Raw genomic sequence first — 25,399 nt, 5'->3', positions numbered from 1 at the left:
CCTGGGGTCGTGCTGCCAGCCTGCTCCCTCCAGCCCAGCCTGGAAACTAAGCAAGTGAACCAGCAGCATCTGAGACAAAAACGGGGTGATGGGTGTTCTGTTGAATCTCTGGTAGCACCTGAGAAATGCTCGGGGGGGTTCTGGCGACTGAAAGCACACGACTTAGAGGTGCACAGCCGAGCACATCGTCATCGCACCAAGGGAGTTCTGACGTGACAACTCTGAAATGTCCATGTGTTGTAAATTAACTTTGTGAGTCATTTAAGACCAGTTACGATCATGTTAGTTTTACAAGGGCATGACTGATACTGTATCACACAGTATCAACAGTGACAGAACACTGAAATGGAAGTCAGTAACAGAACATCTTTCACGCTGTCTGGCTCTTAACCCTAAGAATCTGTGAGTGCACTACTACAAAATAAGGGCACTTGCACATTACTCCATGAAAATTTTACCTCAATGTGTTCCTTGGTGATAAGCCAGGGTCGGTGAGCCAACATCTTGTTCAGTTCTCCTAAATTTTGCAGTTTTTGAGGCGCATTTTCCAGACCATTCAACCACTTAGGATCTCCACCGACATGAAGAAAGTCATTCACATGGAGGTTAACAAGGTAAGAGCACTGATGACGTGCTGCGGCCTAGGAAGCAAAAACACAGTTGTGATACAGAAAACAAGTACAGTAAGTAGTGCTTTATGACAAATACCCTAAGTCATCATTTCCTCAAAATATTCAAGAATAAGCCTTGCAGTGATCAAAGGCTGAAGAACAAAAAAATTGAGATTAATGCACCAGCCTGTTTTGATCATCGTTCTCACAACACAAACGTTCCTCATTCATACACGCTGTAACCATGCTGGCTACAGGCGCAACACGCCTCTACCCAGGGAGAAGTACAGGCATAGTTTTACTGTATGTCCTGAAGCACGTAACCCACACTGCACAGTGGGGACGAAGCGAGGCTGCCTCTAGGTGAATCTTTACCAGCAAAAACAAAAGCAGGTTTCAGAACGCATATGGCAAGAGAGACTTAGGGCAGCTTTTCAGCAAAGAACAGACCCAGTTTCATTTATTCAAACAGTAATACTTTCCCCATCAAATTAAGACACAGCCCAAAACTTTAATTCAGCTTCAGCAAACAAAGATCATTGAACTGGCAGATTGAAAATTATGAGATCAACCACTTCTGGCAGAAAAATTGCTTAGAATTTAGAGATTCAGAAACAGATGATGGGACGGCCAATTGAGTTAGAGGGAGGTGTATTCCACAGGACCCACACACAAACAAGCCTTCCTGAAAAACAGTTTCTGAGATACTAAGGAAACCAAAAATAAACAATTGTCTTATTTTTACAAGAGATTCCCACCCTCCTCCCTTTCTCACAGTCCTACCCAAACTATGATCATAAAGTACCAGTCTTATGAAACCATTTGTAAACCAGACACAAACCAACCCACTCTGCTTTTCCCCTTAGCTCCTGACAAAATGCCTTTCCAACCAGAAACTGCAAAACACAGTAATAACTGCTACTAAACAAGACCAGAGATGGTTGCCAAAGCGGCTGTTTCTGCTGCTGCTGCCTTCTGCTCCAGCATACCATTATCCCGATGTAGTGTCGATAATGAAGTGGGAGTGGACCGTCCATTTGCAGTAGATAGTGCTGAGTTTTCAGAAAGCTTTCCAGATACTGTGGGTGGAAAACCATCACCAAGGTAACGTTGTCCAACCGGCCCAGGGTAGCGAAAGAATCTGCGAACAGCGTGTGCATCATGGCGTCTTCGTTCCCCACTTGAATCGTCTGATCAAACAGGAAGAGCAATTAGCAATATTGGCTAAGTACCACCAATAAAAGAGTAAATAAATACATCACCACAGCACCCAGAGGCCCCAGTGAAAGGGATTACTTTACAAATCTATTAGTGGCATTAAATCGGTGCAGGTACGGAAACGCACATAAGGTCCCTTCAATACTTCTCATTTATGAGCTTACAAGTAATACCAGCAAAAGGAGGTTTTGGGCTTTACACTTTCTCTTGCACAACCCTGACTTCTCTTTTTTTAACCGTCTCACCTTCACCTTCTTGAATGCCCCAAACTGATCTAACTTCGCTTACTGTAACAACAAAAAGCTAACTGAATAATCATTTTTACTAAGGGAGAAAGAGGGAAAGAAGTAAAAAGCTAGCTAAGATGACAAGAGAGAGAAATAAAAGGAAATCGAAACTTAAGGCTCTAAAATTCCTAGAAAACCACAGGCATATTACTAACTTTTCCTCTGCTCCAAATTCTCTTACCAGACGATCAGGAGAGAAGCACCAGAAATGCTCAGCCACAGCACTCTGAAGCTTCTCAGATTATTCAGAACGGTAGAGACAGCTCAAGAAAAAGCAACCCCAGAGCAGGGGGGGGGACGGGGACGGGGACAGGTGCCTTGTGGACCAGTAGGAGATTTCATCTGGACGTTCACCAGGAAACAGACGCTTACAGAAAACAGTATTGGGTTTCCCTTATGCTAGACAGCAGTACAGGAGGGGTCACAACTATTTCAAAGCTCCCCAGGGCTCTCACTGCTTCTGTACACTAGAACTGTGGCCAAAATCTCACCAGGACTGAATGTGACCACGACTGAAAATGTTTTGCAGCTCAGCAGCTGTCCTGAAACCAAATGTGGGTTACTACTAAAACGGTGTTCCTTAAAAGCATAAAGTTCACTGTGTACTTGAAAACACTACCACACCTCCTTCTCGGGGATGAATCTGCTTGGTCCGTGTCCCAGTGGTCTAGGAATTCTTATTCCAAGTTCCTAGAAGAGAAAATTACACCATCTCAGCATTTAGGTATAAACAGCTTTTTAGCTGTGGCTGCAAGAAAGAAAAGAGTTCTCCATTCAGAGCTGGGCTTATTTGGGTACTCGCAGTACTCTGACATGGGTACTTTTACTGGTACCATTTGTACAAATGCAAATCATTTTTTTATACAAGTGCTTTATAATTAGCCACCCTTGTTTACAGTGTACTGCCCCGCTCCAGCAACAAAAAATTCAACAACAAAGGCCCTGCCAACCGAAGAAAACACACAGACAAATTTGTATGTACACACATAACTACAACCTGGTTCACAGAAAATTCTGCATAAAGCATATTTTGGCAGGGTGTCCAGGACAAGGAGTTCAGTACATAGCCGGCTGCTGTGTGGTTATGCCACTGATACAAAACGAGACTGATGTGTGTGTGTACATCCGCAGTACGCCAGCACATAACACTCCGTGCATCTGTCAGGAAATGAAACAGCTGTAACCCTAATCAGATTTCTTCTTCCCAACCTCAAAGAGCTCTTAAACTGCTGAAAGTACCTGATCTACACTTGCATCTGCTTTCTTTTCAAGGCAGGATAAAAAGCTATTCACGCTGGGAGGGAGGGAGGCAGGCAAGGAGGGGATTTTGCTCAATCAGAACAGCAGCAGCCGCTTCCTTGCACACACTTCTGCGGACAGGTTGCCTTGCAGGTAAGAGGCAGACTGGACACCCCTCCAGCAGTTTCACCACTCGCCCTCTCCCTCACCCAGATGAAGCTTTCTGCCAGGCCCACAGCACCCTGGGCCCTCCGAGCAGCCAAGGAGCAAATTGCATAAAAGTCTTGGTCGCATTTGTGTCCTGCCTGTGAACCAGTTCCCTGTGGCAGGGCGGGAGCCAGGGGGTTCGAGGGCAGCTTCTGCGTTTGGCACGGAGCAGCCCTCCGGGAAGGCACAGCAGGGTCCATGGGGCATGTACGAAAGCAGGACCCGGCCTCACTTTGCACACTCACGTGCGCCCACCTCCCCGTCCCTACGGAGGCTCACTCCTTCAGGTGCACAGCACTCGCTGCAAACCAGCTCTCCCGAGGGGATTGCTCCCCAGCCAGCGGCATGGCTTCCTTCCCCAGGGAAGACGGGAGCCCTGCCACCCAAGGCAGCCGCCAACGGGGCAGCTGATGGCGCGGTACTCTTACAGACAGAGGGAGACCTGGGATTAAAGCTGGGGATGGAGCGAGTGCTAAACACTGGGCTATACATAAACTAATGGTCCGGGCTCCTTACCTGTTCCCTCTCCCCTTTCAAAACACACCCACTGCCTCCGTTCCATAGCCCAAACCGCTCCTTTTCTGACAATACCAACCCCGTCCAGGTTCTCAACCGGGTTTAGATGAACAAATGCCATGTACTGAGCCAGTTCAGGCCACACAGAGCAGAAGGGCACCTTCAGCTGTTTTAGACCTCAGGAGCAAACGAAGGCTCTGAAAGCTGCCAGCCAAACATGGGTTTTAACTTTGCTACATTTTCCCCCCACAGATAAAGGCTGTTATAAACAAGCAAGACTGGTCGCACTCGCTATTGCACTTTTTATGCCTTTAGCTGAGGTTTCTATTTGCATGAGTTCACTGCACAAGAAGCAATTTTATTAATCAGTTACCGCTCCCTGAACTTTCCCCTAAGAGTAAAAACCAGTTTCAGAGACGGAAGCAACCAGCACAGGTCTAAGTCAGAACTGCCGAAGCCCATCAGACTCTGACAGTCTCCTTAAATCCTAAGTCAGATGTGTTCACTTCTCAAGTCTAACTTGGATAAAGTGAGATCAGAGGGCAGCTCTTACTACCAGCCTTCTCACATTTTCCCTGGGACGGTAAAGTTTGCGATGTACCTTGTTCCTGCTGAGGGTCCCAACATTCACAAACACGTTTGGCCTGTCAGCCAAGTCTCTAGCAATGACACTTGTAGGATGGAATTCGTATCTTAAAAAACACACTCTCTCCTCAAAGCTCGAGCACAGCTTCTTATCTCAGCTACAACTACACTACAAATTAGAGAAACATCTTACATCCAAATGACAGCAAGGAAAAAAGTCTGTGCGCATCATTTAACTTGGCAGATGTCTGCAGTTGCCCGCCAACTCAAGCACTCAAAGAGTAATACCTTGAAGTCTAATTCTTGAACAACTGCTTCAGTCTTCCCCTTTCCCAGAACAGTTACAGGAAGAAAAAAACCCCAAGATTTAAGAATCTGACATCAGCAGGCTGCTAACGTATTTTGCCTCACGATCTAAAATACATCACTGTCAATACACTTCACTTTTTTTTTAAAGCATACCGAGGTCAAACTACTACGACTACACTGCCTATAACAGGTTATATCACTTAAGTAACAAAACCCTCCCTGCAAAGTGACTTAAGATTCTTTGGAGGGTTCATTAAGTTGCTTTGTTTTCCCCCAGCAGAGGAAGCATCCTCTGGAAATCACAGCACCAGCCTAGTATTTGAGAAGCTTGGGTTCAAGTCTCTGTTCAGACAGAGATGTTGCAAAGGATTTGTGACGATGAGCCTCAGTTTCCCACCTGCAAAATGGAGGTAAATACGTTTCTTTCAGACAGTGCTGAGAGCAGAAATAAGCTTCTTGTCGTAAGGTGCGTGGTTACCAGAGTCACGCGAGTTGTATGAATCCTGGCCCATTAGAAACCTCCTGAAAATTGTTATTCCTCAGTTACAAGTTATGACAGACCTTTTAAAAACCTTCTTTTTCAGAAGCGGCATTTAATCAAGTTCTCCTAGTACTTGAGAAACAGCAGGCACCTCTGGGCACTCCCACTATCCCAATGTTTCAAATACTACATAAACAACACAGTAATAATTCTCAAAATGGTCCAAGAGTTATCTTCCCTTTGTTTTGAGCACATTTCTATGCTCTGTGATGCCCTTCACTAAACCTCCATCTTCCAAATACACTCAACTCAAGCAGCACGGCTCCCCAGCTCTCCCTCTCAAAGGCAAGACCTGCATCCTGACCAGCCACACCAGCACGTCTCTCTCCTGCACCTTCGTCTTAAGCAGCACCTCACCTGCAGCACCCACCAGCACTCGGCAAAGCAGCCGGGGCTCGGACCAGCAGCAGTTGCTAGCAACCAGTATTTATTTGGGTTATTACAAAAGTACAAGCAACTTTCACGCAATTCCAGACCACTGAGTTGCACACCAAAGTGACCTACTTAGCGCCCTGTTTTCTGCATCGAACTTCTCCTGGCTTCTTTCCTCCTGTTTGTTAATCTTGCCACACCACTTCCATTCGGTCTAGAAACTCTGCAGCTCAATACAGCTCCAAGCTCAGCAGAAAGCCAACCACAACTGAGGCTTTAGGTGCAAACAATACAGAATAACAACATTAATAAAGCATCAGAGGCACTCCATCTTCAAAGCCCAAACACAAAACTCAGATGGCTGCAAAGCTGAGCACCAAGGGTGGAACAGATTTCACCTTCAACACCCAGAAGCTCACAGCTGATGGAGGCGGGTGGGCCTCGCCAGGTGGCAACCCACCCCACTGCTCACCTTCCAGACAGACCTTGACGGAGAAGCAAGACTTCAGCCATATAAACGCCGTATCGCTACGCTGGCAGAGACAACCTCAGAAATCACAGAAAAGCCTCCTCTTTCCCCTCACGTAACGTAGCTTGTATTTCTGTACAGACACTGTTACTATTTCCATGGGAACTACGTCCACCAGGTACCTACCATTTCTGAATCTACGTGTCCCTCGTCGCTGCCATACCTGAGCATTTCATCTCATGTATTTAACTAGCGCACCGTTCCTGTGAGGCAGGGCAAGTGCATTACCTCACATTTAGAAAAAAAAACCTGAGAAACAGAAAAGCTACATGTCTAACAGAGGCTGCTACAGAAGACTGTCGGCTTGAACTGAGATCTCTGAAGTCACGGGCTAATGCTCTAACTATCAGACTGTGTGCCTTTGCACAGCCTTCTCAGCCAGGAAATATGTTTTATGCAAATTTACACCAAGAAACAGCTCTGCAGAGCTGCGACAGAAAAGTTAATGAGACAAGCCTGCAAGCTTAATTATACACTCCCCAGCTACTGTTCTCTCTCACCAGTCTGGACCACTTCGTACATCCAACTCCATGACGACAGCCAGACCAAAAAATCTGCACTGCATGCACACACACACTCAGAGACCACTCTAAAAGCACAAAACACGTATGAACTCACTCTACCTACAGCCTTCCTGCATCTCAAGAGTCTGCCAATCAAGCCCAATTTTAGGTAACTTTTTTAAGTGTCTTGACAAGAACAGCACTCCTATCAAATTTAAGTAAAAGCTTGAGATGGAAAATCGAACTGCAAACGCAGTGAAATACTTCAAGTACAATGCGCACCACCTCTGCTGGTAATAGAACTCAATCTGTTTTGGTTCTGAACCTCTTTAAAATGTAAGTGAAGCGAACAAGAAGTCACTTCTAAACCGACACCCAGTATCAGAAATTCCACCTAGTAACACCGAAGAAGAGTGAAGTTACAAGCTGAGAGGCAGGGCCTCTAGAACAGCAACAGCTACCTAACCTCAGCTACAGCTCCTGCGCCGTAGTACGCCTAAAATGCCTTTTCAGATCCCCGTTCCTCCCGCACTACGGGCTCCTGGCAGCTAGAGCTCTGCCTCTTACCACAAAACCTCTCCCAAACCTCACTTACAGTTCTGTCAGATGAGCACGGGGACTGCTACCAAACTGTTTATTTTCATCATTCAGGATCCATGGGCTGAGCACTAGCTATGAACCACAATCTTCAGACTGCTTCCCTGGTGTTAGCACAGTGAGTCATTTTGCTCCCCTCAAGTTCAGTCAGTACCAATATCAAATGTTTTATCTCCCAGAGAGACTTACTTACATACTTACCTAAGCCTCCTCTAAATGGCAAAAAGAACATTCTACCATAGACAGGCAAAGTGAAAATACAATTACCGATTTACTTCACTAAACCCCATTTGGATTAACATCTTCATCTGAATCATCTGTGCCCTGATTAAGCACTAATTACTGCCAGATTCAAACAAAATTATATGAAAATCACAGGCTGTAATGCAGCGTAAAACACTCTAAAGGAAGGAACCAGAAAAGGAAATGAGTTTGAGGTGACACTTTTTGGAGGTAGCATTTTCCTAGACAACCAGTGATCATTTTAGATAATCTAAGTGTGTTCCTACCCAAGCTTAGGGTTAAGAAAGGCACAACAAGCTGTGGGTTAAAAACTCTTCAACACAATCTCCTTGTAGAATTAACCCGCTGCAATGTGCCAGTGCTGAAAACTCAGCTTGGTATATGGTACGCATTTGAAGCTGACATTAAAAATACCCATTTAGAGCTTTATATACTTATAGGATAAAATGCCCCAAAGCACCCCAGTCTCCAAGAAGCTCGCGCTGCATTTCCAAGGGAGACTTTGGCACTCACCAGTCTAAGAGGCCTCTTGCTGCTGCTGCTTCACTCACTGTGTCTGGTTCCTACTTCCCCTTTAAAGGTCACCGACAGCAAAACCTCACTGGTGGTGACATCGACAGCCTACAAATTTGGAGTTTCCTTGTTTAGGATCTTAATGACAATGACTGGCACAACTGGCCTCACAGGACAAGTTATTTATCACCGAGCTGATACACACTCAGCTTAAAAGCTGTACTTTCAGTTCTGCTAAATGCAGTAGGCTAATATAGTTTCCTTATCAGATGGGTAGCTTTTGGAAATGAAGGGATTAAGAAACAAATAGTAGTGATTAAATATGATTCTTTTCCTACAAACACTAAAAAAACCCACCAAACATATATATCCCACAAATGCTACACCTTTTCTAAACATGGGGCTAAGCAGAACTGGCAGGTTTTCCTATTTTATTCATTCATCTAATCCAGAAGTGGCTGCAATTGTCGTGGCTTTCTCAAACAAACCATGATTCACATTAAAGTGACAGGAATATGATCCCAAAAATGCTCATGTACTCTCAAATTCTGCACTGGTTCCACTTTCTGGGTATCTCAGACTGTCATGCAACTGAATCACTAGACATGTCTGCACTTGCACGGATTTAAAGAACTGAGAACAAGTACCCCCCTCTGCCACAAAGCACTTTGTTCTACAGACCCACAGCTCTTCTACTGGAATTAGAGCACAGCAAATGTTCAACTGCTTCTATTTCACAGAGGATACGTTATTCTTATATGAGTTTAAAAACTGAAATTACTTTTAAATATCAGTAACTGTACTTTCTCTGAATGTCTCAAAGTCCTTTGAAATACCAGGTTTTAAAACTATCCCAAACTAGTTTATGTTGACTTGATTCAAGACAGAAATCAAGGCGAGTGAGTGTGTGCCTGAGGTCACAGACCCTGTTCACAACAGCAGGAATAAGAGCAAAGCCCAGCCTCCTCAGTCTCAAGCTCTAACATCTCTTCCCTGGTCGTCTTCCAGGACCGAGCAGTAAGAGCAGGTCCAACTGGAGCAGCCTCAAGGCACCTAAGTGCTCCCTATTCTTCCTCGGCAGTAATGGCTCTTCCTGAAGTGGTTTTGTGACACAGCTGCCTAGAGACCACAACCCAATTTACTTTTGATATGAGCTTACTGAAACCAAGAGGCTGAATGTCAATGATTAGAGCCTACCCTTTCTATATGCCAGCTCTGTAACATGTACAATGAAACAAAAGTATTACAGGGCAAAGGATTTAGAAGGAACATCTGCAACTTCTATGCTATAAATGCTGTTTAAGTACCAATAAATCAGTGACACAGAAGGAAGCAAGTTTAAACGTGACAGTTACCGTTTGCATTATGCAGACTGTGCTGCTGGATCATGTCAAAGCAAAGCAATTTGTATCCAAGAGGTACTACATCTGCACAAACGTGAAAACGACAAAATAGTTTCTGTGGCAATCTGCAGCAGTTTGAAGATTTAAAAATTTCCTTTCAAAGAAAAACCTTAATGCAGTCACACTAAGAAAGTCGCAAAAGAGATCCAAAGCAGCATTTTAATTCCCGTCCAAAATAATGCTATTGGCTTGTATTTGTCTACAATTACAGCGAACTCTCCTCTATCAGAAACACCACACCAGCCTCACTGTTTCAAAAGGATAATCCAAGTCTGTGCAAGAAGGAAATAAATACCGGGCGCTTCAGAGGCAAAAACTACTTGGAGAAGCCTAAAAACCCAGCAGAGACACCCCACCACCACGCACACAAGCGGTACGCAGCCCTTCTGGGACCAGGTGCCAACGAGGGGGGCTAACGACAGCATCTGCATCGTCGCTGTAGGCAGCAGCCGCACATTTTGCAGAAGGGAGCTAGAAAGGACCTGCAACACCACCCCCCCCCCCCCCCCCCCAAATTACCCTCCAGCAGCTCTGAGCGACGTCTCTACGGTTCGAGCGAGGAGCCCGCAGGGGCAGCACCGCTCCTACCCCCGCGACCCCGCAGCCCAGCCGGGACTCGCTCGCTGCAGGGGGGCTGCCCAGGCCCCCTCCCCACCTTCCAGCTGGGATTTCTCACCAGGGGTGCGCCCGGGAAGCAGGACCGCCGCCCCGGGGGAGGCTCAACCTTGTGGGGGCCAGACAGCGGGGCGCCCCCCGCCGCCCCAGCCCCTCGCCACCCGCGGGGTACCTGCTGCTGGGGGCCCGGCCTCGCCACCCTCATGCCAGCGCCGCGGGGCTGGGCTCGGCCGCGATCCCCTCGCCGCCCCGCCGCGGCCCTGCCGCACCGCACCGCCCGGCGCCGCCGGGGCGGGCCCTCCCCGCGGCCCGGCCTCCCGCCCTCCCCGCCGGGGCGGAGCAGCGGCCGAGGGACAGCTGCTCACCGCGGCCTCCCCCCTCACCGCTGCTCCCGGTGCCTGGCAGCCCCCGGGAATGCCAACAAATGCCCCGGGCAGGGGGAGGAGAGGCAGCAGCCGCTGCGGGGAGGGGGGAAAGCCCCAGGAAGGGGAAGCACCGAGCCCCAGGGCCCCCCGCCGCCCCGCTCCCCCCGGCCCGGGCTGAGGCGCAAGGCCCCTCTCCCCCGGAGCCCCGGCCTCCTCCGCCCCGCTCTCCTCCACCGCACCCAGGAGCTCTGGACAACACTTTATTTTCCTCTCCCCGGTGCCTTATGCAAGAGTTTCTACCTCCCCTTTAAGCAACAAAGTAATAATGGCTTTTAAAGTGAGAAATCGCAGGAGGTCAACATTTTGTAGATATTTGTGTGACTAAGTATGCTGCTGCAGAAATTTGGCCTCCTGCCTATTCCCAAGATCATAACAGTCGTGGGCAAACATATGTTTTGCAATCACATCAGCAGAACACTCAGCCTTTGTTTGCAGCAGGCTGTACTTCTCTCATCGACCCCCCAGGGCTGTAAACTCTGCCAGACGCCTTACATCTCCCACCTCTTTTGCTTTGGGATTTTATGTCATCAATTATTTCAAAAGAAACAAGTCCCTGAGCTGGTTCATATGATTTTTTTTTTTTTTTTGTCTTCCACTGCAATCTAAGATTTATAAAGCTAAAGTCTGTTTCATCATTTTCCTTTGAATATTTTGAATTCAAATAAAATATGACAGAGCTCAAGAGGAGAACTTGTATTGCAGTTTTGACGGGAGGAGGCAAGGACATCTCTGAACCCCTGAACATACCCATCCGGGGGAGGAAGGCTTCTGCCTACAACTCGGGCTGCTCGGTTTTGAGTCCTACCAAGCTATCTAACAACCAAGCACGGAAATTCCATGACACTGAACTTTACACTTCTGTTAACTGTAAAACTGAACACTGAAAAATTGTTCACTAGCTGTGTCTGTTTTGGGTGTGTAAATCATGCAGGAAAATGCAGAAACAAAACCTGAGGAGAGTCCTGTCAGGGGAACATGGCAACATGACTCAAGGCAGCAGTTCTGCACATTTCTAACGCTAAAGCTTTAAAGGCTTCCTTCCCTCTCCACTTTCCAAATACCACCACCACTCTGGGCTACGCAATCAACTCTGGACAGCCAAGGGATACTCCTGGCAGCTTAGCCGTAGTTAGGAGGTTAAACTACCTAGAGATGCCCAGGTACCACTACAGCTCCTTACCTGGGTCCTTGGCTTTAAGCTGTTAAGTTTCTCCAGAAGAAATGAAGTGTGTTTTGTACCTACTTGCACTTCATAAAATGCTCAACAGGAGCATGGGAAAAGAAGAATGCAATACTGGCAAGGAAGGTTGCATTTTGTGAGCTAGTAAACTAAACTAATGAAGAACACTGGTTAATTCCCACTGGCTACTTCCTTACTTTAAGCCAAAACATAACAAAAAGAGAAGGAATGGGCTCGTCTTGCAACACAGGCAAAGAACTGGCTTGTGCTCAGAAAAAAAAAAAAAAAAAAAACAACCCACAACTTGAAAAAGAGAGTAATCACCTGAAAGCTGAAATGCAAGAAGATGCCTCACCGTAAGAAGTCTTCCTGGATGTCAGATGAAAGGTCATCCCCTTCAATGAATTTGTTAACACCCTTGGAAGAAAGGGGGGGGGGCGGGGCAGCACTCCCTCAGTTCCCTTAAGCATTTTTCCCCCACTGTGGTCGACAGCCCTGCCCGGGTATTTGTGAGCAAGCCTGTTTATGTTAACAGTTGTGCCTATACAAAGAACCTTGGCAGATACAGATTTCTGTCTGACATCGTCCAAGGGAAATTCTCGCCCATCGAATAACTGCAACTCCACAGCAGAAGGCAGGTAATTACACCATGTTCTTTGCTTTCTATATCATGATAGATGAAGGCAGTGACAGCATGTCAGAAAAAGCATGTACAAAGGGGAAGAGGAAGTTGCGCCGCCGTAGCAAACAAACAATAAAGGTCTTAAAAGTTCTCCCATATGGCCTGAGTACACAAGCTCTGCTTGGGCCCCAGGTATGTCTCTACCTCAGCAGAATCTCATCACCCCAGTCTGCTGCAATCGCTTTCTCCTCCCCAGCCCTCACACAGGTATCTCCAAAGTGCAACTCCTCCAAATCAAAGAAGATGCAAAACTGAGCCACGTGCTCATCCAGAAATCAGGACGCAATTGTAGACCAAAATTACTTCCATTTGGGGGCTGGTAAGACAAGCTACATGAGCAATTTCATGCGGGAATATGGTTTGACACCAGCACAAAGCTCACGTGGGTACTAACGAGCGCAGAACCCAGTGCAGCCGGGGACAGACCTATGGTACCGTTTGCATAACTTGAGCGTTCCCCTGTGGAAACGCAACAGTATGTTTGACCATGTATATCCGATGCAAGTCAACAGAGATCTAGTGAAATGCTCATAAGGGAAAAAACCAACAAATGTTTAACATGAAATATTGCTAGATACCAAGTTTCTTTTCACCCAGGAAGAGTGTATGATAGACACACATGAAGCCACCCAAAGCAAATACCACCTAAAGCACGGAAGCATACGCTTTCATAGCAAGCACTTCCATAAAAGCTGCTTGCATAAAAAGATGGCACTGAACGTCTGTGCACTCCAAGTTAAGTCATCAGAAATGCAATTTTTCCTTATTGCTGCAGTTAAAGAAGTGTCCTGGTGAAGCTAAAAAGAGACCAACCAGTGACAATGTGAAAAGCCTAATCCTGCAAACACATATGTCTGCACTTAGCCGCTGTAACTTGGACTGGTTCCATTTCAGTCCAATAGGGCGACTTTTTTGAGTGAAGTTCAGCACAAACAGATGACTCCGAAGAACTGGCAAACCACGATCTTAAATTCTTTCCATAGAAAAGCTATCCAAGCAGGAGCACTCGAAATGCCTGTTACTGCAATGCCCTGGACATCAAATTAATATCTCGGAGGATGATCAGACGATTCTTTCCCAGGAACATTTACAAGTAAAAACAGATAATTCTTTAGGGCTCTGAGCTACCTAATTTGTCTTAGTTCTTAGGACTGGATTTCTCTCTCTTGTGGTTTCGTAAGGTAGCGCCAGCAGTGGCAAGATGCAGCAAGCTTAGCAGAATGGATGTAAATACGAGCATTAGCATCCGAGTAGCTCCCAACTCCCTGAGATGGCTCACAGCCACAGATGCGTGATGTCTCCCGCCCGCAGCTATGCCAGCTGAGGAGGTTACTGCACTAACCTGGGTGTCACTGCCCCCCGGGGGACGACGATCGGTCTTTCTCCAAAGACCTGCCCACCCAGCTGCTGCTGACAGCACTTAGGACTGCTTACAGTCAATGAAGGACTTATTTGGGGTTGGGGTGTTTTTGATAGCTTAGGGTTTTTTTTTTATTTAATTGTTTTAGCTCATTTTTACAGACAGAGATTAGGCATTACTAACAAATAATGACCAGATCTCAGGGAATGTAACTCCCAGCAAAGCAGCAGCAGTAAAAGCATGGGGGCAAGAATCTCTTCAATCAGAAACAGCTCGAGCAGCTCCACCTAATCTGGTGCCTTAATGAAGTCACCAGGTGTTTCAGCAGTGACTAGGCAGCCCCACACCGGCCGCTTCAAACATTCTCTTGCAGATTCCTCTCGCTCCTCACTGTCCACAGCCACTACCCTTTTCATAACAAATTTCAAATTTATCTCCTAATCTCTTCTATCCCTTTATTATACATTTGTTATTTCTAAAATACCAAAAATCTTTATCTTGATAATATGGGAGGCACAGCAATCGAACCATTCATTACGGTGATGAAAGAATTTAAATTAAATAGGAGCATATAACATCGCAACAGCGTGCGAATCAAGAAAAAAAATGGTCAGTATTTCAAAGCATTCTTCTTGATTTAACCTTAACAATCTCACTTGTCAGTCTTCACAAAACTCACTCTATTATTAGAATTGGTACATAGTTCTAGGGAGGAGGATAAACTGTATTCTTTTAAATTATTGCTGTATGTGTCAAAAAGGACCAGCCCTTCAGAATGGCATTGTACCCGATACCTTTATAATAATAACAAAACCAAGATGTTTAGGAGAATGGAAGGCCAACAATTGGCCACGTCAGGAAATACGTTTAGACCCATATATAGAAGCTTTCCTTTTGTAGTCTTTAGGATTGCAAGGCTGGCTAAGACTGACCATTTTACAATGTTTATATTTATTATCTGTTCTTCGAACCTTATTCATCCTTGAAATGCTGTTTTTCTATTTCTAGCTCTTTCTTACACGATGCTTTCTTAATGACCACATCTTCAGCTTTAGTGGGCAAATGACTTGCAAGCAATCAAGGGGCTGTGAGACTCGGGTTGTTACACATGAGCTGTTCTCACCATGGACTGACTTTAACTTGCCAAGCTCCAAGAACTCCAGAGGCTTTACCTGTTTCCTGAACTATTTGGTTCGTTGCTCGTGACTCTTATTGCCCCAGAATAGTCATTCTACTGGAAATTTCTGCCTTTAAGATTTCTACACCTCTCCTCCACGTCTAAACCACAAGTTGTTTTGTTTTTTTCTCTCCTCAAAGCTTGTCCAAATTTAACATTCCCTTCTGCAGTTATTAGGCAGCAGAAGTACAAAGTTTAATTTAGAGAGCTATAAGAAGTCAAGATCTTGAGATTATTCATGCTTTGACAAAGACAGGAAAACAGACTTAGGGTTTTTAAGACTACTACAAATAGGTAGATTAAAGATGCATATCTAAAGCTTAGTAGATTAAAATAATGTCTTACCAGATTATTCTTCCCCCTTTTTATGAGGGTAGACAGCTCCTCCTAGGCTGATAAACAGCAGCTGAACTATAAAAGTTGTTTGCCTGGCTTGCTGTGAATATCCAGTGTTACAGAAGTGAGTGGTTCTGATTCTGTTCTGAGGTGGCCCCAGGCTCATGTGCTGTGCAACAATACTCCGCTTAAAAACTGCCCCCAGACCTAGCTCTCCCAAAATGAAAGGTCATGGTAACTAGTTCCAAAACTGATCTTGGTAACTCACAGGTAACTTCTGATTTTTTTGGTGGCTAGAGGGAGTATGGAGAGGGGATCAGTTGTCCAGCTGCAGATTGTCAGTCTCTGGGGAATGGAACATCTGCACACTGCCAGCCACTCTGCAGTCTCTCTCAGTACTAAATAAACACTAAGGTTAAAAAACCCCCCTAGTTTAACCTTAATAAACGAATGTATCTGGAGTTCAATCAAGAAAAATAAAATTTAACATAGCTCATAGCTGTCTAGAACTGGTTTGGCCTAAAGAGGTCTCCCCTCTTCCCTTCAGTTAGCAAACAGCCAGGTCACACCAACGCCCAAGACATTTTGCACAACTCCTTGGAGCTGGGATCCATTTTACTGACTTTTTCTCGGGACCTCTCTCCCTAAGATGAATACTGAAAAAAGGGACAAATACTCTCAGTTGAGTGAAAATTCACCCTTGGGAACTTCCTGCAACTCCTAGTCCTCATAATTGATTTAGTTAAGAGCGATGAGACAACGCAGTACCTTACTGGCTATGCCACCTGGAATGCTGTCTGACTGTGATATCCTGTAAAGATGCTGTTGGAAGGCCTGACTTGCCTTATCACTCTGGGCAATCCACTGCAAACAAAGGCTTTTACACAATGCAAGTGTGCATCTTCAAAGCAAAGGGAAGGCCAGCTCAATCATCTCTGTGGGAGATTAAGGCTTCTGGGTTTTTTAAACTGCATTTGTCCCCAGAAATAGTCTTTATAAGAAAACAGAAGAACAAGCAATGAAATGCAGTTCATTATTAGCTTCTGACAGAAATCAGACACAACAAACAGCACGTGGGGGAAAAAATGCCTTTAGGAATACTGGTGTGTTATATCCGGCTTACTGGAATTGGGTGAGACCATGACAGCAAGTGACCCAGAGCTGCATTGCTGTGAGGTTACAGCGAGTGTGCAGGAAATGCTGTGCAACTGTCCTGTGAAGAAGTTGCAACTAAAACCTACTTTCAATACTCTGCTACATATAGACATGCAACCCAGAAGCTCTTCTCCTCACCAGAAGCTTTTTGTCATGTTTACCCTTAGGGGCTCAGGTGTGTTTCTAGAAAAATTGCTTGAAACTCTGATCCGAGTCTCACGCCTGACTTGATTTTGCAAGCATGGCAAATGAAAAGCTTGTTTCTGTAGAGCCTTCACCAAGGAACAAACTAGCAATTTATAAAACGCTTTGTTAGAATTTGTCAACACTTAATCTCACATATACCCACACTACAGCCAAAACCTAAGTGATTTTTTTTTTTTTAAAGTAAATTCAATGTTTTCACCACGAAAAGACAAGTAAGAAGAATGGAATAACAACAAAAGCATGTCATGTCATTTAATGCACTTCAAGAAGACTCTCAGCTATTTTTCCTTAGCTTGATTGTTACAGTGAGATAAAAATCAAGTGAAATAGTACTAAACAAATATGAGAAGTACCAACAGAGATTCAGGAACTCTTATAATCAGCAACTGCAGTTTGGGGAACTGTTTTGTGGCTTTCTTCTTACACTTACCACTTTCAGGCACATGCTCAGTGTGCCCCAGAGCAGCAGACAGGGGAAAAAAAAAAAATAAAGAAAAAGAAAAATCAGTTCTTCTGTTATCAGTTTTCACAGCCTACCTGTGACCCAAATAATATATGTTAGTTATCGGAGTTTGTGTGTTTTGGAAAACCATCGAAGATTTTTTTATTAGGAATAAAACCCAAATACCTATAAAGCTGTATTCCCCTTGCATTTTCTTAACAACCTATCTTAACTGTTTGCAAGTTCCTTGAGACTGAATCTCTCTCCTTATTTGTTTAATATATAGAGCCAAGTACAATAATATTATAGGATTTATCAACTCACTTAGAATATTATCTTGGCAAAAAGTTAAGTACCGAAGTAATTAACATCATCCTAGAAAAATAACCCACATCATTGATTTAATGATCATCCTTTAAGTATTATTCAACACCTGATTGTTATAAGTTAAGGAGGTAATACCAGATCTGCCATTTTCGTATCAAATCTGTTTCTTTTACTTTTATATTCAAAGACAAACCCATGAAGACCTCCGCTTAAGGAGACTCATGAAAACAAAAACCAGATGGATCATGTATTTCTTGCCATTTTTGGCAGTTATTATTGGTGTTTTGTTTAAATTCAGACAGAACTGTATTCTTCATTCTTCCCTATTTGAGAAGATGACGTGGCTAGGACATTTTGACCCAAATCAGTTTATTGGCCTTTGCTTTCTAAAACAGAAGAACTGAAAAAGCACTGCTTTCCTGCTGACACAAATCCTAAAAGATCTGGTCTGTCTCCTACTCAGCAATCAAGACCATTTCCTACAGTGGGTTTTACTATTTTGACACTTGCATTAATGTGCTGTTTCTTTCTATTACTGTAAGTTAAAAGGACACTTACTCCCGCCCAGGGGGTACAGAGGGGAGCAGAAGCCCCCTGGCCCATTGGGGGCCACCCCTGCCCTGTGACCAGCGACAGCAACAAACACCCACTACGATGAGCCCCAGGGCGGGCGCAGCAAGCTGCAATGCCACTACCGACATGTGCTTCAAGGACATTGTACACGTGCCCCTGTTTAACACAGCACAACTCCTGCATCCTCCTAAATCCTGGGTAACTCCGGAGCTTGGGAGCTCCCTCAAGGCCCCTGGGACAAGCTGGCCTGCCACCAAGCTGCCTGCGGGCCCATCTCCTTACACTCCTACCCCCACTGCCACCTTGGTGCTTTTCCAGAGGCCACAGAGGCTTTGGGTCCCTGCAGGATAACTAAAATTGCAGGGAGATTTCTGCAACTGGAGCTGCTTGGGATCTCAATAAAACCACAAACTTCTCTGTGCTTTGCAACGCTGCTGTCTGCAAGGATGACACCTAAACAGTGGAACTGTTAATACCTTGCCCCACTTACCTTCTCGAGTGCATATTTGCCAGGGGAGCTAGGTCAAAACAGACTTGAAACCAATTCTAGCACTTTCTGTTCAAATGCTGTTAAGTGTCTTTCTCTTTTTTTTTTTTTTTTCTTTTTTGAAAAGTTAACCTCAATATTGGAACTTAGCCTTAAATTCACTGTTTGTCAACAATCATAATTTTAAATCAACCACTTGCTATTGTGAGAGAGGAAAGGCCACCTACCATTGTTGGACCACCCTGACTACTTACTATACAGCATTTTAAACACGTGAGATGAAGTCCCGGGAAAGGCCACCACTGTATGTGTAGCCCCTCAGATTCAAACGCACTGAAACCACACACAAAATACACCCAGCAGACGTGCTGCAGAAGGCACAATGCTCTCAGATTTCCATAGCAGAATCAGTATTCTGCAATCCAGCTGGCATTAAAGCCTGATTTATAGCAGTTTTCAAATGTGAAGTAAATAAACAAAGTATAAGTAAATAAATAAAAACGCACACATACCATACTAAACATACAGATTTTACGAAGACAGTATTAAAATAGGGGTATGACCTTAAATAAGGGTTTCGGTGTTTACAGTTGACATTTGAGTTTATAAATCTGTTTTATGGGATACAAAGCTGTAGCATTCAAGCACTTTCTCATTTTGTCAGTAAAGCTACAAATCTGTACCTGTCCCTCTGTTTCTGATCAGGGTGACAACTGCCCTCTAACTGCTCAGCAGGGATTCCAAGTCAGCAAAACAATGCAGCAAACGAAAACTTGGGCAGAACTGGACCACGTTTTCTCTACCAATGAAGATGCAACAATGATCACTGAAACGTGTAAACTAAACTACTAGCAAAACCCTCTGGTTCATTTGCTGACATGCCTATATTACTAACAACAACAAAGCATGATTTCTCTTTGTCTGGATGTGTTCTATCTTCCTGAGAAGTCCTCCTCTTGAGAGAGACTACCACAAAAATCATTCATTCTATTATTTTATAAGTGTAAAGACAAATTTCATAAGAGTAACAAGTGATTTATAACTTATTGTGAAATGTGACTTGAAAGAAATGTGCATGTACCCATCACACTCTTCTCAAGCTGGTAAGGCTGAGGCTAAATTGTAGCCAACAAGGGCCAGAGACCAACTCCTAGAGCTGTAGCAAATAGGAATTACTTGGCAAGTGTAGGTCTGGAGTTGTCAAGGGTCACTGCATGATAGTTAAAACAAAGACGACTGGGATGAGTCAAGGAGGAATCATTTTGGTGAGCTTAGACCTGGGGCAGATCCAGAGCCAGGATCTGCTTTAGGATTTGAATCAGAGAAGATTGGCAGGGCAAAATTCGGGCATTGGGCTAGGGAAAGAGAGAGGACTCCTAATGACCATCCGTCTAGATTTAAACTTAAGCCTGGTGGGAGTCATTTTGCATGTGTTTGCATGTCCACAGCCAGCATGCGAAGTTTAGAGCTTGCACTAACCAGGATCCAGAAAGGGAGGTTCAGCTGTGACAAATGAGAGGGGTCCCTGGGCCCCTCTTGTCATTTCCAAGAGGCTGATTCTCTGCTCTGTAAGAATAAACAAACCAACCCCTGCATCTCTGAATTCATATTGCAAGAGCATCTATATTCTTTCTTTCACATGCAAGGGCCACATTTTCTACAGTAAATTCATTCTCAGGGCTACAGAAGATGAATGCAGCATTACACACACAGGCAGGCACTTTCTTAATAGCTGTCCTGCATTAATTCTTTTGTTGAAATACAATCAAGACATTGCTGGGAGGGAATGTTTTACACTAGGGTCACTTGAGACTTCAGGTTGTTTCTGGCAGCACATTGCCCTGGCTGAGGGAAACTGCCTTGTAGAAGCAATCAAAATCCATCGTCTGACCACGCCTAAGCTGACCTGAACAGGAAAGATAGATAACCCTCATATAAACTTGCACAGCAAATATGTCAGGAGTGGAGGACTTTGCACTGTTTCACATGATACAGCAACTGGACAAATTCTCCTAACGGCTCTGAACCTTTCTTATACACAGCTGCTCTAGGGGTCTGAGGGAAGAAGAAAGCAGCTAGAGGCAAGCTGGGGAGCTGGTTCACAGGGAGAGACTCCATAAAACAATTCACTGGATAGGGGCCCTGCATTTCTGGATGGGAATGTGGGCACAGCCCAGGTGGCCAGCATACACGATGTTAAATCAACACATTTTGAAAAAACATGAAAAGTAACTGCAGTGCCTCCAGAATACTTTTAGCTCACTGGGCACTACCTGTGACCTCCCCAGTATCGCATGTATTCTAGGTCTGAACCTGCCCCAAGCACAGCAGGCACCTGTGTGCATGCACACAGCAGAAGCTAAGTAACCAGCTACCAGAAGACCCAAATGAACCAATTCCTTTTTTCCCTCGTCTATACAATCTTCCAGGAAGGGAGGGGTGGAAAGGACAGGAATGTGTGTGGGTAATGACAGCACTATTTATGGGGTCCTAAAAACAGACTAACACGCTGCATGGGTACTCACTGATGAAAAAAACCCACAACTGCCTGCTCTGCCTCATAACAAGACAGACGTTCACATAAACCAAAACATACATTTAGATTTTTGGCTCAATATTCTTGTCTCTGAATTGTTGCTCTACGTATCAACAAATGATCCTTTGTTTTAAGAAAGCCTTGCTGGACACAAGTTTCCCAAGAGAGGGACACTACATCCTCAAGCACTGACAGGCCTGCCTGGTAATAAGCAACCAGCTTATGTATGGGATAGGTGGCACAAATCCATGGCCAAGTATAGAGGAATCACAAGAATACTCTCCATGAGAGAGGGTAAGTTAAGAAGGCATCTGGCTACAAGAATGACAGAAAGGTACTGCCCACAGTTATCCTACAACCCTGCTATGCTGCCCTGCGTGCCAGCTCATTGACATTTATGTGGCTATTAAAGAAGAGAGAACAACCACAAACAAGTCACTATGCAAAACTTTTTTCTATAAGTACAACACTAAGGAACACTGGACACAGAGGTGTCCAAGCCAGTCTTAAATCAGCAATCAGCTCCATGAGAGTTACTGGCTAACAATTCTCAGTCAACAGTAGCTGAAAACTTGCTCAGTCCCACGCATCTAGGATCACGGGAAGGACTGCAGCCTATTTAAAAGCCAGGAATATCATCAAGAGCTGCAGTAGAAACAAAAGTCTCAACTTGGCAAGTAAATGCCTTTTCCACTCCTTTTAAAAAGAAACTCTCTTGATGGAAGTTGTCTATTTTAAAGTAATTTAGTTTTGTATTTGAGTATCCTACTAATTCTTAAATGAGCTATGCATGGTTAAAACTTTTTTTTAACAAAATACAAGAATATAATGATAACTGAGTCTTTTTTTCATGAACAGTTTGTTGACAGAATAGTGCAACAACACTTTACATTATAGTTTTCAAACAGTAAATAAAACCTCTAAAAGAAAATTTATTTCATGTTTTCTCTGTCAACTAGCAAAGTATCAACTAAATGTTAATGGTATTTATCCTGCTATTTTGGTCACCATCAGATTTGAAGAAATACAGCTGCATCCATTTTTCCCATATGTTTTAATACAAGTCCCTCCCCTAAATATGTTTTCTTCCTCCTCTCACACCAAACTTCCACCAACAGTTGGAGAAGCTATGCAACTGCTGAGCTTTGACACTAAGGTGAACTTCCTGATCAGGCCATCTACAACCTTTAGCCCATGTTCCCAGTTGTCTCAGGGGGCAAAGGGAGTGGGCAGCTGCTCAGAAAGTTTGTAACTAACAGTACATTGTGAAAGGGACATGAAGGGAACTAGAGCCAACAAATTAAGATTTGAAGATTTAAACAAACTGCCCAGAGAAACAGCACATATTTTTAGTTTGGTAACAACCTCCAGTGTTACACAAGCATATTGTGTACGTTACTCTGGAAAGCACACAGTTCCTGTGGTGGAAGGATGCTTAATCTGCACAGCTTGCTGCTTACAAACAACAGCTTACATCAAGTAGAGGATCCCATCTTAGGTGCCCTCAAACCAACTTGAACAGTTATTGAAGCAGTGTTGCAATTAATGTGAAAAGTGGGTGGGGAAAGACCCAGAAAGAAAGCTTCCAAGGTTTTCAATTAACTTCTAAGTGACACTTCTTCTAAGAATCAGCATGTCTGTTCCATACTGTGAAATTATTTGCCAACTTGTTCCTTTGCCCAGTATTTTTGCAAAGTGACTCGTACAAATGCAGATAGGAGACTCAGAAGAGTACACACTGAAAGCCGCTTCAGCAGGACCCTGGGTTCATGACCTATTTTATGTAATGGAAATCTGCTTAAATATGAATCAAATGTCAATACTGGAACTCTTTGCATTTAGATGATATCGACCTATGTGTGTATCCCTTAATACATGTACCAGTAAGGCTTGTACACCAAGTTCTTCCTTGGTAGGAAGCCCCTTCAGCAAATACAGTCACAAATTCAGAACACAAAAGCCAGTTACTGAAGATGACACCTAAAAGAGATGGGAATGTACAGAGAACAGCTGGGCTTTTAGATTCAGATCAGTGCACACTAACCACAATTCAGTCACAAGCTGACTTCCCTCTTCGCAGCCTGGGCTCCCTCCTCCCTACATCATCCCTCCTTTATTTCTCTCACTGTTCCACCCTCCCCGCCATTACTTCTCTACTTAACTTCAAAGAATCGGAAATTACTGTAGAACGAATCTGATTTTCCTTCTCTTACTACCCTGTCTTGAATTGCTTACTGTTAGCCTGGTTGGGCTGTAATTAACTGAATTGTGCTCTGGGTCTGCACAGCAGCCCCATCTGCTCGCCTCACTCTAGACACTACTACTATGTGCACCAGTGATCACTTACTGGTGCCATGTGCAGAACAGAAGATGTCCTCCCTTCAGAGCACAGGCCAGTTCCAGCAAGCACAGGTACAAAAAGTGGCTATGACTTGGGTCATACAAACCCAGGTAACACAAGCAGAAATCAGGATAACATTTTTCTGCTGTCTTCCTGTTTTCAGTCTCTCTTGCCCCCACTGCTTCCCAACCCAGGACAGCTCAGCTCTTCCACGACAAGAGAACTAGAACTGTAAAAGGGGTTTGAGTGATGTACTAAAGCTTCAGGACAATGCCCCACAAGCAAAGCAAGCCCCCAGTACTCCTCTAAATCTCCACCTGCAAAGACTTTCTTTCAAGGTATGCAAGAGTCTGTTTTCTGCTATGCTACAGGTTGCTGCTGTTTCCCAAAAACCTCTAGCTCCGCAAGAGCAGGTTATTACTTTGCTTTTGATCATTATCAAAGCCACTTGCAGACTGAAAATGTCTGAACTGCCCCAGGAAATACAAAGTCTGATAGAATTTATCTGGGTTTGAGCTTTTTTCTATGAACCCGAAACTAAATGCAGGCTGAGTTTCAGCTAGTATTCACATCACAACTTCCTTCTACCTCGGAAAAATTCAGAAGGTAGAGGCTGAAAACTCTCCCTGTACATCATATACATGTAAAAGCAGAAGAAAACAGGCTGCACTCCTCCCCAGTGCCTGACAGCTGGATCCACTGGTCACAGAGGACAGGGGAGAGTGCAAGGCCAGAAAAGCCAGTTTCTGGAAATGAAGGAGGGCAAACCAGAGGCTTAGGTGGGGAGAGTAAGAAAGAGCATCTGGGCTAAGGACTCCTAGGGAAAAGCATCCCTGTACTTCTCTGGCTTAGGGACAGCCCCTGCTTAGTATATGGACCCACCCAGGACAGCAACTTCATAAATTGCTCTGTAGTACACCAGCAGTGAGTGGAAACCACATCTCAGACTAAAAGCAGTTTTTGGGGTGTGAGGTTTGGTATGTGATTCAACTTCAATGAAGTTTCAAACAGTGAAAGTTCAAGATGGGGTAGGCACTGCACAGAAAACATGGGTTTACCAGAGTCTGTGACCAAACTGCAACTAAATCCTTCCCAATGGCCTGAAGGCTTTGCTGTATAACCTCTGCAGATGGATTCAATTCTTAGAATTGAACTTTCAAGCTTTATTATTAAGCAGAGCTTCTAGCAAACACACAAATTCAATGTGAAAATAAAATGGTAGCAGATCTATTCCTTGCACTGCAGCTACTGTATTTGTTTTCTCTCTTTGGACAAACACTCACCCAAGCTTGGGACGATTCCAGCTGGTTACATCAGCAGTTCATACAGTAGCAGTTATGTACAAAAAATAGTCTTCAATGTAACTCTACGGACTCTATTACAATTTCCTTCTAAAATCAGCTGCATTATTTAGATAGAACCTTTACGTTATTAAAGTTATAGCATCTGAGAAAGAAAATCCAGATGCCTGCCTTTATGTCTCCTCTTCAGGACAAATACAATAAATTGCAGTTACAAGGGGTATCTAATTACCACACAGATTTTCAAAGACATCGAACTATCACCGACTTTACAATTAACACTACAGGCCAGTGACAAAAGATGTAGGAGTACCTATTAACACAATTTAACAAAAACAGTTAAGTCCCAAAGAGGGACTCAAAGCCTTTCTGTAGGCAAGAAATAGCGGACAGTTGGCAACACTAAGAGATTTAATGAATACAGCGGCATTACACAGCAATTTGAAAACTGTCTGCTTGGGTAAGGCTGAATTATTAAAAAACAAACCTCCATTTATAAACAGTGTTGATGGGATTTAAACAGCCTGTGTAAGGAGGAATAAAAGTCAACTGAAAAGTCTGTAGAGATAGGAAAGCAAAAAG

The 25,399-nt window shown here is 44.3% G+C and overlaps 1 protein-coding gene across 3 annotated transcripts in view; it reads right to left on the bottom strand.

Annotated features, from left to right (window-relative positions):
* SESN1 (sestrin 1) overlaps nucleotides 1–25,399 on the bottom strand; it is an 84,832-nt gene that overhangs the window by 6,961 nt on the left and 52,472 nt on the right. For 2 of the 3 annotated variants that reach the window (XM_086461309.1, XM_086461310.1), the window contains exons 2-4: nucleotides 2,741–2,806; nucleotides 1,601–1,801; nucleotides 459–641 (exon numbers count right to left, since the gene is read on the bottom strand). In XM_086461309.1, the coding sequence (XP_086317435.1) occupies nucleotides 459–641; nucleotides 1,601–1,801; nucleotides 2,741–2,806 (450 nt within the window). Of the gene's footprint in view, nucleotides 1–458; nucleotides 642–1,600; nucleotides 1,802–2,740; nucleotides 2,807–25,399 lie in introns of those variants that run through there. The other variant, XM_086461311.1, reaches the window with a different exon arrangement.

Source organism: Leptosomus discolor, chromosome 2 (assembly GCF_034619465.1).
Source record: "Leptosomus discolor isolate bLepDis1 chromosome 2, bLepDis1.hap2, whole genome shotgun sequence".
In the NCBI taxonomy this organism is placed as follows: domain Eukaryota; kingdom Metazoa; phylum Chordata; class Aves; order Leptosomiformes; family Leptosomidae; genus Leptosomus; species Leptosomus discolor.
Note: the sequence above shows the minus strand (reverse complement) of the source record. Positions and strands in the feature narration are given on the sequence as shown.